The sequence below is a fragment of the Daldinia loculata genome, assembly GCF_022478755.1.
Source record: "Daldinia loculata strain CBS 113971 unplaced genomic scaffold F4817scaffold_27, whole genome shotgun sequence".
Taxonomy (NCBI): domain Eukaryota; kingdom Fungi; phylum Ascomycota; class Sordariomycetes; order Xylariales; family Hypoxylaceae; genus Daldinia; species Daldinia loculata.
Window position 1 is genome coordinate 120,460 of NW_026054881.1, and position 16,727 is coordinate 137,186.

Below are 16,727 nucleotides of genomic sequence, written 5' to 3' on the forward strand. Positions count from 1 at the left end.
AAAGTGTAGTATACTTTGAAAGGGGTAACTAGTTGTCCTCCTCCCTTTTTTTTTATATAACTGAGGTAAATACTACCTGGGTTAAGGTAGCTAAGAAAGTCACTGCTGGTGCTTGTCACTTAACCTAGTTCTATCAGGCATCAAGCAAAAAAGAAAAAAAACAATGGGGTTTAACGCATCATGCTGTAAATCACCGTAGCAAGTCGTCTCACTTTACAAAAGCCAACGCAATGTTATAATAAGAATCTCCACATAACTTAAAGCCTATCTTAACTCCTAATAGAGCTGTTCCGTTTAACCGACATCGCAATATATTAAATAGTACTACTATTGAATGTTGATTGCTAAGCCTGTCCTGTACGATATAATATGTAGCTGAGGTACTCCCCTATAACTGTTACGAGACATACCCGATTTGTCGTAGCGGAAGTCGTCGTTGTGATGAGTGGTAAAGCTCTTAGACGTATGTATTGTAAACCTAGGTACGAATGAACAACCACGATCATGAACCCATAGAAAGAAGAAGTGATTAATGCTCAATATTGGGCACACTGGCTGCTGCCAAATTTCCTTATAATGCTTGATGCTAAATCCATTGCGCTCCGTGGGAATATCCTCCACTTGATGCCCTTTATAGTATTATTAAAGTAGTAATTTCCCGAATCCAAACGCCCAATAGTATGCAAATGCTTTGTAGTAGTCCCGCCTGCTTCATGGCATATCCAATGCTCAAGCATCGCCTGCAATGCTCCGTTCTTCTAACCCAAACTCCTTTACACCTATCGTCGTCCAACCCTTAACTTCCCAGCCATAGTTCGTCCGATCTCGTCGTTAATGATCTGTGGAGAGGCTGGTTGAAACTCGGGGGCGGGCTTGACGCTTCTGATATCGGCGATACGATATCACTAAAATTCGGAATATTATCCTCTCCAGATTCCAAGGCCGACGGCGGTGCCATGTCAGATAATAGCACCGCCTCGGCACTAACGGCCGACCGTGCGTCGTCCGCCTCCTCTGCGGCTCGTTGCGTCCACCAACGTTCCATAGACTCCCGAGGACCTTGATACCACCATTGATGCTCAAATCCGTTGTCCACCGTCATCATAGCCGTAGACAGCGACTCAAGTTCCCTAACTCTTTCGGGGTCCTCGCCGCGAGATCGCTCCGTGTCGAGAGGGATGGTCGTTGGGCGATTTTCAAAAGGTAATTCCTCGCCATCGCCATCGTCGTGGATATCCCCTGGCCATGCATATGCAGACCATGGTAGCCCTTCTTCACCAAGTCGATACTGATTCGGTGCTGCAGGCAATGCTTTCCAAGATTCCTCTCCAGCCGTCTGTGAACGTTGTGGGAACAACGATGCAGATACATAAGGAGCATCCCACGGGCTGTCATTAAATAGTGGCGGCGCTGACCTTCCCCTTTCCCCTCGAGATTCACTCGCTGAACTCCGCCTCGGCCGGGGTCTTACCTGTTCGCCAGGTTGATTACCATTCTGACCCCGGGAACGTCCGGGTTCTCGGGCTTGCGTGTGATTATGTTGACGATGATGTCGGCCTGGATGCTCTCGACTCCGCTGCTGGCGCGATTCCGGGATACCTAAGAAGTTGGCATTCGGCGGGGGTACTTGGCGAGGGAAGTTTCCGGAATCCCTTGCATTCTTCAAGTTACGAGACATGTAAGTCATCGTATGCGTCTGTGGTGTATGCCGTTGAGACCAAGATACGCCAAATGCGAGTTGGACGAAAACCTGCGGCTTGGAAAGATTGTTACGTTCGTTGCGTATCGCCTTGTTCCGATTGTGATCCATGTTGCTAGGTACCGGCCTCCGCAATACACGGAGAGGAGGGAAATAAAAAGAGAGGACGGTTCTTAATAAAGGATGCTACCACTTCGGCTGACAAGGGTTGGTTGGGATTCGATGAGAAACAAGCCTGGAGCACACCTGCGGCTATGGGTGCTTTGTCTCCAGAATATGACGGGCGAGCCGCTAGAAGCGTGCCAAGGCCCTCAACGCGAGACGTTCGAAAAGGGCAGTTGGGTGTGGCCAGCCAAAAATACCAAAAATCCTTGAAATTGTGTACTTTTCCAACGTCAGTAGTGGAGTTTGTTCCTCTAATATGCGACGCCCTCTAGTTAGAGAAGTAACAGGAGGAATTAAGATGATCTGAGCAGGTGTGCGGTGGAGTATTATATTATAATAAGCCTCGAGAAAGAATCCAGGAGAGAATCCAATAATCCAAGTTCGTCTAAGCCGCTAGGAGTAGTTCGGAGGCTAGACGAACGGTTTAAAGACGGTGGCGTACAAGGAGATGTTGAGGAACAGGTACAATGTGCAAGTTGTAAGTGATAGGTAATCCTGCTGTTAGTCGAAGTGCGTGTACGTCGTGAGTGGCTAGCTGTTGAGGTAGGGTTGTAGAGAGAAGTGTGCCGGTAACGTATGAGCAAGAAAACGACAAATAGAATCGAAGAATAAGAATGATTAACCTGCCAGTAACCTGTGAAGAGGGGCGGAACGACGAAATGATTTGCTGTATCCGCAGCGGGTTAGTCTAGACAAACAAGCTCATTGGCGAAACTTGACAGGACGAACGGCGGTGTCCAAGCATATCCAAGCATGTGTACGACGGTTAGACGTAGGTTAGTATTATATGTACATCATGTTGTATGGCGAAGCGATCCCCAGAGATGTACATGGTGTGCCATGGCTCCTTGCTTCTCTGCCTCCGTAGTGTAGCATACCTGACATAGGTATGTATGTATTGTTGGTATGCTAATATGTACATCCATTCCAGCTCCGCCTCACCCCCAGCCAAAAGGAAAATACTAGAAGATCCGCCTGGATGACCCCTGGAAATGACCCTTGAACTGACAGTTTTTGGTGCGGAAATGGCAAGTTCGAAGGATGTTGATCCCTGCGGCTGTATTTAACATTTGGTTTATCATTTGTCAATTGATCTAAACTCGCATAAAAGTAGCTATATCGTTAGCTTTCATAGCGAAGACTATTACCGCATATAAAACTTGAGTACATTGTCGGAAATTATCGATGCGATTCTAGAGCATAGACTAGCGCTGCTACCGACAATATGGAGATGATAGCTCTCCCCCTTAACTAGGTACCTAGGTTAGTATTTAATAGAGATGTTTCCTTTGGATGGTAAATGAGGCGCCGTTCGGAATAGCCGTTGGGTTCTACAACCGAACCGAGCCACATTATCATGACTTGCGGACTACCGGGTTCGAAGAATGACCGGCATAGTAATACATAGGTACGGTGCTATGCGACTAATACGCATTACGTAGAAGCTATGACCTCTTTTTGCTCGCCTTTTACTACTTTAACTCGACCAACACCTCCAAATATAATCATAAGACGGGATCTGGGAATGCCTCTTATCGTAAGCAACTTTAAAGTTACCAAACGTCGATCCTCGGGAGGCTTTTGTTCCTAGGTATCTATATTAAACATTAATTCATCATCCATTTCGGTTTGGATAATAAGATAATGCTAATGATGACGAGGTACTGGTATAGGAGATATTGAATGAAATATCGGACGCTTTGCAAAAAATTCGGAGATTAAACAAGAAACAACCTACCGAGACGCCACTATCTTCCACTGTTACCAGTGCAATACTAGAATGCATAGGTGCCTATGTACCCGAATATGGTATGTGCATATGAGTGTACTGCAATTTGCCGTCGTATACGTACCTTACCTTAAATATTACCTTCAATATTGCGTACATGCCTTAAATGCATAGCCTTCGGTGGTATGTTTCTGGAAATAGAAACACTGGTCTCGCACAGAGCTTAGCGTATGCAGCTTATCATGTAGCTTTCCCCTCCGCATTGCATGTGCATGCCGCGGCCCACCCACAAAAATGGAAGAGCAGTATGTACATAGCAAAACAAACAGCATCATACTTTTAATTAGGTATAAGTCGGGTTTTATTTGCATTGTCCACCGTGACGTGGCTTAAACGTACATAATTCTCAACCTACCTAAACATCTCATGTGACATGTTGCACTATGGCTAACCTCCTAACATGCCTGTCCACTTCTTCTCGCTATCGTTTAGATCGAAGAACCCCTTGCTTCCTCTAGCGCCAGGCGCTTATCTACAACAAAATACCAATGTTGGAAATAATTTAACACATCAGGTAATTACTTTTGAACTAATCGTCAGCGCAATTAAGCTGTCGAATAAGTTATCCTATTTTTGCCAATTAGCTTGTTAATCGTGAGGAAGGTCGTTGATAGCGCCATAACATTTAAGGCACAGGTCACTTTAGATGAGCTCGCTCGTAAGCGATTCCCCAAAACGGCGTATTGTTGAAACACCGAATTCTTCAACTTCCAATGCCAGCCCTAATAATGTGGATTGCACGGGGTTTTGACACATCACATAAGATTGTTTCATCCCGCAAGCGGGGGACGATTGAATGTTTAGTATGTTTTGACATGTTTCGAATACATAGAACGGAAACAAAAAGCATAAAAGTGCCTTCCTAAGTGTATGTGGCTCTCTTTCCCGGTGCATCCAACTGACAATCCTCCTTATTCGGAACTCCTACGAAATAATGTGGCGAATGCTAAATAATACATATGTTTCTAGCAAAATGGAAGTTCAATAAGTTCAATAATGTTTTCTGAAAAACGTATTGTTGCTATTCTTTGACACAACTAACTGTGCCGTCTAAACTAATCATGTGGATATATGCAGAAGCCTTCGGAATGCACCAAGCTCCAGAAACTCCAAATTCAAATCATTCTATTTTCAGACAGCTTTGTTAGTCTGTCTTTCGGCGGTCGATAGCATTGGATCAACATTAGTCTTCCTCCCCTCGAGTTCATTGTCATCCCAAAAACGCGTTGCTTGATCTCTGCCTTTGATCATGCCGTAGATATCGAAAGGATCGAGGAGGGTGGCCAAAAAGTTCCTCTCCTGCTTGTACCCTGGCCCCATGATTTCCGTCACGTTATCTTTAGCCAGGTAGACTTTGGTGGAATTTGGCAACCAGCGGCGCGGATGGCGGACGTTCAACAACACGCTGTTACATAACATAAGCGTCGCTTCGAACACGTAGAAGAACCACTCGTAGCGAACAATCGGACTTAAGGCCGAGAAGTCAAAGTTTGGGTCCGAAAAGTCGACGTTCGTAGAACCGAAGTACTCGACTGTTCTATATATGCATCTGACCATAATGATGGCTGTGCTGATATAAAGAGTTAGGAGTGCTTGGTTTACTTTGACGTGATTGATGCCGTTTCGTCGGCACCTCGTTTGGAATACGCCGGCGAGCACAACGAAAAGCGACACAACTACGAGCTGCAATATCAACGAGGCTTTCATTAGCGCCTCGCCCGTCCGCTGTTGTTCCTCCGGTAATGACCTATTGGCCATATAGGCAATACCATTGCCGTTCAGTGCCTCAACGACCATGGAAATAGCGGCGAAGGTCGTCAGTACTCGTCCAGGATGGATTGGAGAGTAATAGGGGACGAAGTAAAGTATGCGGCCGAGGATGTAATAGTTGCAGAGTTCGTACAGCGGCCTAGTACATAATTCGATAAGCAACTTACGAGGACTAATAGGTAGGTGGGCTTTGAACTTACGGTGCAAAGTAAATGAGACATTGGCTAGCAATATAATAGGCGAGGTTCGTATACTCGAAAGCCCCCAACTCTCTCACAATGAAACCCGAGGCGAATAGAAGCGCGCATAAAATATATAACCCGGTGAGCTTCCAGCTCTTATAATGACTTGTCCGTGTTGTTAGAGTTGTATTGATAGACTATTAGGATGTCGCTTTCGAGAATACTTACATTGCTTGCCAAAGGTGAACACCGCCGGTAGCTAGAAAGGCGACTGCGAAGAACACCGGCGCTCCCTTGTTTGGAGCGTATATATAGAAGCTGCCGTCGACCTTTTTCCCGTCCTCCATGATTACTAGCAGCACGTCCTCGTTTAGGGAAAGATAAGTACCTAGGTAGGTAAAATAAAATATAACTTGATGATCAACTGGTGCTATTTTTCCTATTGATCCGTCCACGCTGAATCCGGAATGCTGAATCTACATGGCCCTGATGGAAGTCCATGATGTCTTCTTATATATACAACTATCTCATGAGCAGAAATATAGAAATATACCTTACCTGCTTTGTATTTCTTGAATGTGAAGCAATCCTAGCCTCATAGACGACAATCGACCAATCGCATTGCTTATAGGAATACGGCGTAAAAGTAATGCAACGCCGCGCCACGAAGAGTGGCCTAGCATAACCACTAGATTAATAAACTTCCATATCTTCCACCATCTTATTGCACACCTAAGTTCGTGCGGCTGGACTCGGCCTACCTATATGCTTGTATGAAATTGTATTAGTCTCCTTCATTAGTGCCTACATAGGCGGAATCTCAGCTCTAGTGTATTTCATTTTTCATTGAAGTCAAGTCGAGGAAGAATAAGCATATCCTCTGTATAAAGCTTGTGGCAGTGTTCACGAAGTAAAGTAGAATGACGAATCAAAACCATTCGCGAAATACGCGGGGTGGAGAGATTACCTGATGTAGCACTCAAACGTATTGCCCGTATTGCCGTGTCTCCGTATCGCCGTATCGCCGTAATGATAGAAATGTGGCTTAGAACTCCTATCGATAGACAATAAGTCGAGATTAGATAACATAAAGCTTAGGTACGTAGATGTCGTCACCAATGCATTCATCAGTCGGGTATCCGGCTTCTATGGGTCTTGTATTTCTTCTAACTCAATTATTAATTCCGACTCTACTTTTATTCTCACAGCTAAGAATTAAACGGCATCCAAACTAAAGATGTCTAAACCAGCCAAGCTAGACAAGCTTCACAAGCTAGATAAGGAAGACCTCAAGAAAGCATTCGACCTCTCCCACTTCGACTTAAATGCCGTCATACGTGGCGTACAATTGACACTCGTTGGTGGTATGTTCTATCTATACTTGTTCTATCTATACTTTACAAGGAACTCAATTGTTCCTATAAGGTCGTTAATATATCTCCTATAGCTCACCGGGCTCTACAAAACCCCGCTATATTCACGAACGATCACTATAGGCAAGCCGCCATAGCCGTCGGTGCCGGCATCGCGATCCGTTTGGCTATTGCCGTCCCAGTAAGAACCCAAGACCTGATCTACTTGGGTCAACTTTTAAGTAACCATCTTAAACACTAGATAATCGGGATCAAAGTTCTTCTGGGCGTCCTCTCTCTAATATTCGATCTTGACAAAGCCACGTGGGACGACACCCTGGTAAACGGCCTTGACTTGATCGCCAACCATGTCCTTCAAGTTCCTTTGTTTCTCATGACTCTCATGAGGCATATGACACCAACACTAGACAATTTGTACGTCGTTATATCTTCATAAAAACACGGCTTGTGCTCATTTAACTCCTAACCTACCAGGTTCATGGACTCGTTACGATGGGTAGATATGACCTATGTCCACAAGCATAAGCACGAGAATCCCGATACACTCCGTGATATGTACTATCCGAACCTCAGCAAACTCAAGCATTTGGATGGGAGTACGCAGTCAGGAAGCACTGCCGAGGCCGTTACTATGTTCTTATGGAAATTTGCTCGAAAGGCGCTCGTTTCTCTAGCCGTATTTGCTCTATCGTACGTCCCATACATCGGCCGGTTGGTACTTCCAGCGGCCAGTTTCTATACCTTCAATAAGGCGGTTGGCCTGGGGCCAGCGGCGGTCATCTTTGGTACGGGAATTTTTCTCCCGAAGCGCTACCTCGTCATTTTCCTCCAGACCTATTTCGCTTCGCGGAGCCTGGTGCGTGAACTACTCGAGCTTTACTTTGCCCGTATTTACTTCACCAAGGAGCAGAAGCGAAATTGGTTCCGGAGCCGCGAAGGACTTCTTTTCGGGTTCGGCATTGGCTTTTACACGCTTCTCCGGGTCCCGCTACTTGGCGTATTGATATATGGCATTGCCGAAGCATCGACCGCGTACCTCATCACTAAGATCACGGACCCCCCTCCATCGCCGAATGCGCCCCGTTCCGAAATACGGGAATTTGCAGCAAGCCAACAAGTCTGGAAGAACAAGCATGAGTTCCTCAACCTCCCATTAGCGAACTTGGATGCTATCCATGGAGATGAGCCGCCATCATACGACGAGTCGGTAAAGCAGGGAAGCAGGAAAGAATTATAATGGTCTTATTTATTGCCAAAGACTGCAAATACTAGATTGTAAGGGGTACTCACTATTCCGTAACCCAATTAGACCGACTGCAAGTTAAGAGGTATTTACCATTGAAATACGAAGATATTTTAGTTAAAATAGTTTATAATCTCTATTATCACACCAAATACTTTATACCCGGATCAGGCAAGCCAAGAGAATAGTAAGATAAGCTATACCCGGGTTCTCTATATGAATTACGTTTCCCGGAGATGTTTTCCCTTATCTGGCAGCTTAAACAACTGCTTGGGGTTCCTTATCAGCTGGATGCATATACCTGCACTTCCGTTCGTCGACTTTGATAGGTACCTATGATAAGGTAGATTCCTAAGTGGGGGAGCGAATAGTTGGAGGTTTTGATACGACAACCTACGCTAGGGATAACTATTAGACATATCCGAGCTGTAACGTCCTTGCTGTCACTTAACATGACGCAGGCTGCTTGATATCTCCCAGTCTGTGATATCATAATGCCTGTTGCGATAGGTGCCTCTCCGCAGACCGCGATGCGGGGTACGTCCAAATAAGTTCCGTTATAAGAGGTATATAAGGTACCTTCATGTAAACCTTAACATGTAGTTTCTATTGAACATTGATGTTCGTTCGGATGTGTATGAAGGGCTAGATACAGAACTTTCGCTGGTACTAACAGTCACAACCGCCCTGGTGATATCACCATTGACAAAGATAGCAAATCTTAGAAAGTCACTATGGGTAAAACCGCGATTCGTACTGCTGGCAAGGTAAGCCTCGATAAGCCGGCAACAGAGCATAGAAACATTCATGTAAGTCAAATTAGGTAAACTAAAGCTATACCTCCTAACTAATACCGTATCAAGAATAGATGGCATCCTGATAGTATAACGCCAAGACGAATATCATTACTAGGAACTTACCTACTAATACGTACATAGTCCCGTTTGCTGGTACTATCAAGGACGGGGAGACAGTTAAGATTGAATGTCTTGACTGGTAAGTCTCACTACCTATTAAACTATATCCTCCATATAAAAACTAATTGTAATTACAGGACAGGAGGTCAAATTGGAAATGACGACAGTGCGGACGATATCCGCAATGTTGACTTGAATAGGTGCCATTGCCTCACAGGCCCTTTTGAAATTGAAGGCGCCCAGCCGGGCGATATCCTCTTAGTTGAAATAATGGACGTACAGCCATTTCAAGACCAACCGTGGGGCTTCACCGGCGTCTTCCACAAAGACAACGGCGGCGGATTTCTGGACGAGATCTACCCGTCGGCCGCAAAGGCTATATGGGACTTTGAAGGCATCTTTGCTACGTCGCGCCACATCCCGCACGTCAAGTTCGCAGGAATAATCCACCCGGGGATCCTGGGCTGTGCGCCATCGGCCGAGGTCCTAGCGACTTGGAATAAGCGCGAGGCAGAGCTTATCTCGGCTAATAAACTTGAGAGACAGGTCGCCCTGCCGCCGGAGTCGAAGGGCCTGCATGCGGGTGCGGCGGACGCGGCTCTCACGGAGAAGGTCGGTAGGGAAGGTGCTAGGACGATCCCGGGGCGGCCGGAACATGGCGGGAATTGCGATATTAAGAACCTAAGTAGAGGCTCGAAGGTCTACCTCCCGGTTCACGTTCCCGGCGCGAAGTTTAGCGTTGGGGATCTACATTTCTCGCGTGAGTTGAGCTTTAATGTTTAAGAGTCCAGACAAATAAATGGAGAGTGCTGATTTGAAATAGAGGGCGACGGTGAGATCTCTTTCTGCGGGGCGATAGAGATAGCCGGTGTCATCACAATCAACTTCAAAGTCATCAAGAATGGGGTAGCAGATCTAAGTCTCAAGTCACCTATCTATCTACCCGGACCGGTAGAGCCGCAGTTCGGCCCTGGTCGCCATATTTACTTTGAGGGCTTTTCGGTGGATGAACATGGCAAGCAACATTACATGGACGTTGCAGTTGCTTATAGGCAGACGACCTTGCGTAAGTACAACAACAAGAAGTAGAGGTAGAATAACTGGTTAACACAGTACAGGGTGTATCGAATATCTCCGCCGCTTTGGATACAGCGACTACCAGATCTACCTACTACTATCGTCGGCGCCCATTCAGGGACATGTGGCGGGCATCGTTGATATACCGAATGCTTGCACGACCCTGGGCTTACCTGTTGATATCTTCGACTTCGATATTATGCCTTCGGGGCCGGCTAAGGCATTGGATATGGGTAGCTGTGCTTTTGAAAGCGGAGTGAGTAAGGGTGAGGTCACGACTGGAGGTAAGAATAGTGAGCATAGCTTCGGTGGGGGCTTGACGTATAAGGCGTCTGTAGCTGAGAGGGTGAAGGAAGCTGTATCGGGATGAGGATCTTGAATTTTGAATAGTTCATCTTGAATAGTTCAACGAAGTATCTATCTTCATCAAAGTATTCTCCATATAATTATACTGGAACATAAGTTACTTCATAAATTATACATATAGGATGCATTAGCCGACTTATTGGTTGCCTGGTTGCATGAGCGTCTAAGCTTAATCGATAGACGGATCAATCAAATCCATGAGATAGATATTAGGATATTAGGCATGTGGAGATGATGAGATGCTGGGATCGGGATACCCCACTTGACCAACCTCCGATCTTACACCGCTTACGGTATCATACATACAGTGTCGCACATATGGCCCATATCGTATGTACAAACTACCAAACTACTGACAAAACTACTCCGTACACGCCATAATTCCTGTGGCGCGGGGAAGGTAGTTCGATTTTCTGTCGTGCATTCGTGCAATTTGCAAACGACATCGTCCAAGCTTCCCCGAATGCAGCCCTCGGCTCTCGCATACCTTAGTTTTCTCACTCTTCACTATTTACCAAGTTTTGCTTAAATAAACATTTGATATAGAACCGCGTTTGAAAGCGAAGCGTTTGAATTTTAACGACATTTTTGAATAACCGTTTGATCTTTTTAATATAACTTTTGGAAGCTGTATCGAATTTCCTTTTTTTTTTTTAAGTCATTTCCTCCATTTCCCCTTTTTAACCAGCTCACCGTCTTTTCCCTTTTCCTCCTCGACCCCGCGACCCTCGCGTTCTCGCGTCCTTGCACACCTTGCACACCATGACCTAGACGTCATATCGTCTGCTCCTCCCGGGATTTTCATTCATCCATAGCATCCATAGCAAAAGCACGGACACGTCACTCTATTTATTAGCCTGGGATGTGACCACAATGGCGGACGACCCAAAGTTTCCACTAGGTAGACCAGACATGCCGCGGCCCCGTAGAGCCATAACAGAACCCATCGTCAGACCCTCATCTCCTGTACCTGCATCAGGATCAACCACATCTCAATCCGAGGAGTTGGTCGAGACTCTTTATAGCCACCCTTCCGTCAAGATAATCTCTTTTACCTCCACTCAAGGTAGCTCATTTGGTTCGCGTCCCTCTTCTTCCCATGAGGATCGACCAGGTACCTTACCAGCTTCGTCGCGACTCGAAAGAACTCTTGCTGTTGGTAGGTTTTACCGCGTTCGGCCTACAGACGGCCTACAAAACTTTACCCCTTTAGCTATTCTTTAGCTAAACTTAACTATTACAAGGCCCGTTCCGCATATACCGTGCCCCCGGGTCCGTGGCTTTCCTTAGCTGCGGCTCTGCCCTTCAGCCCATCCTCCCGAAAAGTCAATGCTGGTGCATCGACGAGGATAACAGCAGATTCGTCTTACAGATACGACGACCTCAATACTGGAGAATCGAGCTACCGGTCTTAGATCCCGATGACCAGGACCGCGCTTTATTGCTAAAACAAGTTTTGGATAAAACATTGCTATTTGAAAAGACACATTGCCCATTTAAGAGGAGTTTCACGGTAGAATTACCGGAAGAGCCGCATACACCAGTCAAAAAGAAGGCTTGGACGCCGGAAGGGAAGAATTTATTATCGTCGCCTTTCTCCGACTCCTCCCCCCAATCCTCGCCGACAGCCAAACTTTACATGGATAGACGTTCTAGTACTTTAAGCGACATATCCCTTTTTAGGGATGACATTGGACCACATACACCCCGTGATTTATCACAATACAACTATCAGCCGGAATCCGCACACTTAATGTCCGAGTCTGAAGAATCAACAGTCACCGAGGAGAGGGAAGATAGTATTCGTCCTAAAAAATTAGATCTAGCGGCTCTAAAGGCTCTCCAGGACGGCGGACAATCTCTGGCTTCCAATTTTGGTACTGTGTTGGAATTAGCAAATATCCCATGGGACATTGTCAAGGATAATGTGGTTTCGTATAATACCAAGCAATCGGTATCAGGACAAAGCGACGTCAGCTCTACGAGCACAAGTCATCATCAGCGCGCCATGCGAGCTCAGGAGGAGGCAGCAGCTTTGGCTGTGCAGGACGCTGAGCAGCTATTAGACCCAGTAGATTCTCACAGCATCTCAACACAACCCCAGGCATCACAAGCTGTCGATTTCGAAAAGTGGGAGTCGATGCTGCAAGAACCCCCCGCACCTAACAATAGAAAAGGGAAAGTCACAGGTAAAGAAGTTGATGAAGGGCCTTCTTCCTTCGAGGGATCCGGTCGTATCGCACCGATCAATCTAAAGAAGAAACGGATGAGCCGAATGTTAGCTGGCCGAACCTACACGGCTCCTCCACAGGTGACTACTGTGTCCTCGCTCCCTTCAAAGTCAAGAGAATCATCAGGCGCTACGAAGCCCCATCCTCCGCCGCATTCACGTCTTTTAGAATCGGATGAAAGTTCTCCTGCAGGGTCAAGCGACTCATTTCATAGTGTACAGTCATGGAATTCTTCACCAGCCAACCCGCTCCCTCCGTCGCCGCCATCGTCTCGCCCAATCACGCCTTCTGAATCTCAATTTCCTCATCCACACGATGATATCGTTCTTCCTCATCAGTCTCCGCATGAAAGGGACAATCCGGCGTACACAAATACGCCAGAGACGGATAAGACGTTTGATGCAAGCTCTGAAGGGGCCAAAGACCATGCTAACGAAATAGCCTCACCCTCCCAACGTTCTCCCGTCGATAGTAAAAACAGCCATGTGACTATTGCCGAGTCTTCCAAGACATCGCACGCATCCGGTGTGGAAGAGAAACCGCAAATTCGGCCGCGGCCACGACCTCATAGCTTATCCATGAGCCGACGGGCTCTATCACCGCTACCCCCTCCCGCTAACTTCTTCTCGCCACCCCCCAGGCAAACCCCTCAGAGTCGTATGGCTGTTGTCCGTCGGCTACCAGCCACGATAATAAACAAGACGGTAGAGCTTATTCTAAGCCCGCCAACTTATCTCGTAAATATCATGTTGAAAGTCGCCGCCAGAATTCTCGCCGGCGAATGGCGAGGCCTTGTCTTCGGCATCGGCGAAGGAGGTGAGAAGATCCCGGTCCAGTGGGATTATTCCGATGGCGAGTTTAGCGATTGGAGCGACGACGACGAATCTTACGCGTCAGCAAGAAATAAACAGAGCAGCAACAGCATCTCACAGTTCGAAGATGGCCGCTGGGAGGTTGACTAGAGAGACAAACGACAGGCTGCATACAATTTGTGTACTATAGAAGTATCGATTTTAATGAAGATATGGGCTTGCATGGTCTATTGCATGGGGCATGGGATGGTTGAGGTTGGTGGGAGTTAGGGAGGGTTTAGGGCGGAACCATCCATCCATCTCAAACATTGTTCGGTTTTTCCAGCTGGATTGGAACGGTAGGGTTGGGCAGGGCAGGGCAAGGGCAGGGCAGGGCATTGGGTACCGGGGGTTAACCGGCTGGGGGACAGAAGAATCTCCCTTCTGGTTATTTAGTAATGGATGTGGTGGTATTGATGTCGATAGCATATCGAGAAAGTCACTCCCTCGGCCTTAGGCAGATATCCTTAGGTAGATACTACAATAAAATAGGTAGCATACATCTGCTCTGTATCGTTTTGGTGAGGTTTAAGCGCTTGTCGAGTATCATAGTATGACCAGTAAACGATGTGAGAATTTCGTCTCGGCTTTCCATATCTATCCGACTTCTTGGGTTAGTACCTTATCATTGCAGATATGTAAATTAAAATATTCTCATCTTTACATATTACGCAGACGCCATCATTAGCAATCATGAGGGAAGAAATGCAACTATCTCTATTGTCAAGCATCAAACTAGTACGGAATATAGAGGTCTTGAATTTATTTTATAAGCATGAAGCATGACTGGTCGTGGGTCTCATTCGAGTCTTCTGCTACTCTTCCTCTCGAGTAAGGGTATCCATCTCTAACTCTCCGCGCACTGCGCATCCAGCATCCGTATATCATACTATGTACACGAGAATTTCTGCTATAACGACCTACCGGACCCCAACTAGTAGTAAATGTATGACCCGTCGTCTATGCGCCAGTATCCTTAATCTCGCTGATTTTCGTGTGTCCGGTGCCCAGGGAGTGCTTAGCAAGAGCCTCCCGGCCCTGGCCGACCCAACCACACTCGTTGCATGTGACGACGAAGTCGGAAGTGTCGGTATAATAATGGTGCTCGTCTTTCAGCTTCCGGCACATCTCCTGCGCGCGCGCGATAATATGATCGCTGCTCTCGTCCGCGGCCCAGCGCGTCACGTCGAACTCCATGACCTCCTGGCCCTCGACGAAGATCTCGGCGATCCGGTCGTAGTGCACGTTGGAGTACACCAGCACGCAGCGCATGGCGTACCCGTTGCCCTCGCCCACGCGGTACACGGTGCCCGTCTTGACGTCGATGACGCAGATCTCCAGCTCGAAGACCTCCGAGATGATGGCGAGTTCGATCTCGCCGCCCCAGGTGTCGGGCCGCAGCATGTTGGCGCAGTAGGACTCGGGTTGCTGGCCGAGGATCACGGCGCTGTATTTTCCTGGGTTTGCGCGGATGTGCTCGACCACTAGGCGTCGCAGGGAGTCTGCGGTGAAGGACTCGTCGGGGCCGGAGCGGAGGCCGCGAAGGGCGCCGCCGACGGCGGTGAAGAGGCAGCTGTTGTCGTCGGGCATGACGCGGAGGACTGGGGTGAGGCGCGCGGTGTTAGTTCAAGTGGTCCCGGTGAGATGCGCCATTGCATAGTACTTGACTTACCTAGGGTAGAGCCAGTTTCCGGCATGGCGACACTGATGTTCTGGTCCTTTATACCTTGGCCTTTGCTTTTCTCCTGGCTCCGAAGCGACGACTGGAGGCCGGGGAGAGCCGCGGCGGGGGACGTAGTGGTCGCGGTGGGTTCTGGGACAGGCGGGGTATTCTGTGCGACAGCAGCGGAAGCATCTTCCTTAGGGACGACAGTGAGGTTCTCTCGATGAAGGCCGAGAGATTGCGCTGAGAGTTGGCCTTGGTCGGCGGTTAGAGCTCTAGGGGGCCAACCATACTTGACTGTGACGTCAGCGAAGCCGGTGCTCGACTTGAGGGATTCGAGGAGCTGGTCGACTGTCGAGGCATCGTCGAGTTCCAGCGTTCCTCCGCCCGAGGGAGCCTTGAATCGGATCTTCATCGTATCGTAGCCGGAACGAGCGAAGTAGGTTGAGGAATGAGTATGTACGTAAATAAGTGAGTGAAAGGGCAGATGATTGAAAAAGAGACGGGGCAGCGGAGACCTGGGAAGCACAACACGTCGGGGTAAGAGAAGAAGAAGACCACCAAGACCAAGACAAAGGGATGAATGATCAGGGTAGATCAGGGTAGGTAGTTAAGTAAAACAAGTATTTTATCAACAACTATTAAATATTAATCACCCTTATACCAACCAAGACGTGGCGAAATGACTCCTCGTCTAAAGAAGAAGAAAAAATGCAACACCAGACCCGCCCTATGTACACCAAAAGATCAAACATCTAATAACATCCCGTAGTTGCTCGTACACGTAAGTCGTTAGTTATGTATAGGTATCTAGAAAGAAAGAGAACTCGGTCAAAGCCACCCCTCTATCGGCGGAGACGGGGAACTGACACTACCCCGTTGGCGATCAGGGGCTAGGGTTTAATTGCAAGTCTAGTGTGTGTTGGATAGGTATAGGAGCTGTATGCGATTTAGGAGGATATGTAGTAAGATGTAACTTACCTATATCCTATAGTTATCTTAGTTCGATTGTTGTTTTATCCTGACGTATAAGTGACTGATGATATTTGACATGGTTAAGCATGCGGAGGAAGTCTTTTCTTGGTTAATATAATGACGGTAAGAGCATAATGAGGATACTTAATTTAATTGGTATGTAGGTTAACCTCCTTTTTGTATTCAAGATAGTTATCATTCTTTCAAGAGGCGCTTTATGTTAATATGCAGATATTATCATCTTAGGGCCGATGTCAAGTTTTTGTTAATAATTGGAAACGGTTGTTGATATCCTGGTCTTGGGGATGAATAGTAGGTTTAATTAAACCATAATAAGTTCAGGACATGAGCCAATGCAAAGTTAAAGTGCAAAGCTAACCCTGTGTTTACATATCGTATGACTTATTCCAGAATGGTTCTTATTAT

The 16,727-nt window shown here is 47.0% G+C and overlaps 5 protein-coding genes across 5 annotated transcripts; 2 read left to right on the top strand and 3 right to left on the bottom strand.

The window, feature by feature from the left end:
• Positions 1–651: 651 nt before the first annotated feature.
• Positions 652–2,220, bottom strand: F4817DRAFT_118404 (uncharacterized protein). The gene has a single exon (XM_049297588.1). It carries the CDS (start codon positions 1,808–1,810, stop codon positions 797–799), a length of 1,014 nt encoding a protein of 337 aa, XP_049158616.1. The 5' UTR covers positions 1,811–2,220; the 3' UTR covers positions 652–796.
• A 2,445-nt stretch (positions 2,221–4,665) lies between these two features.
• F4817DRAFT_118455 (RTA1 like protein-domain-containing protein) lies at positions 4,666–6,485 on the bottom strand. The gene is made up of 5 exons (XM_049297589.1): positions 6,367–6,485; positions 6,164–6,281; positions 5,834–5,993; positions 5,624–5,770; positions 4,666–5,562 (listed from the first exon to the last, which is right to left on the bottom strand). The coding sequence occupies exons 3-5, from the start codon at positions 5,950–5,952 to the stop codon at positions 4,785–4,787; spliced, it is 1,044 nt and encodes a 347-aa protein (XP_049158617.1). The 5' UTR covers positions 5,953–5,993; positions 6,164–6,281; positions 6,367–6,485; the 3' UTR covers positions 4,666–4,784.
• A 357-nt stretch (positions 6,486–6,842) lies between these two features.
• Positions 6,843–10,585, top strand: F4817DRAFT_359009 (formamidase; the record flags this gene model as incomplete). Its single annotated transcript, XM_049306096.1, has 10 exons — positions 6,843–6,969; positions 7,053–7,159; positions 7,220–7,392; positions 7,453–8,185; positions 8,947–9,030; positions 9,085–9,103; positions 9,160–9,217; positions 9,276–9,898; positions 9,962–10,204; positions 10,257–10,585. 10 exons carry the CDS (start codon positions 6,843–6,845, stop codon positions 10,583–10,585), a joined length of 2,496 nt encoding a protein of 831 aa, XP_049158618.1.
• Positions 10,586–11,824: 1,239 nt separating this feature from the next.
• Positions 11,825–13,994, top strand: F4817DRAFT_338734 (uncharacterized protein). Its single transcript, XM_049303456.1, has one exon. It carries the CDS (start codon positions 12,221–12,223, stop codon positions 13,772–13,774), a length of 1,554 nt encoding a protein of 517 aa, XP_049158619.1. The 5' UTR covers positions 11,825–12,220; the 3' UTR covers positions 13,775–13,994.
• Positions 13,995–14,371: 377 nt separating this feature from the next.
• Positions 14,372–16,153, bottom strand: F4817DRAFT_338742 (OTU-domain-containing protein). Its single transcript, XM_049303457.1, has 2 exons — positions 15,336–16,153; positions 14,372–15,264 (listed from the first exon to the last, which is right to left on the bottom strand). Exons 1-2 carry the CDS (start codon positions 15,739–15,741, stop codon positions 14,624–14,626), a joined length of 1,047 nt encoding a protein of 348 aa, XP_049158620.1. The 5' UTR covers positions 15,742–16,153; the 3' UTR covers positions 14,372–14,623.
• Positions 16,154–16,727: the final 574 nt, after the last annotated feature.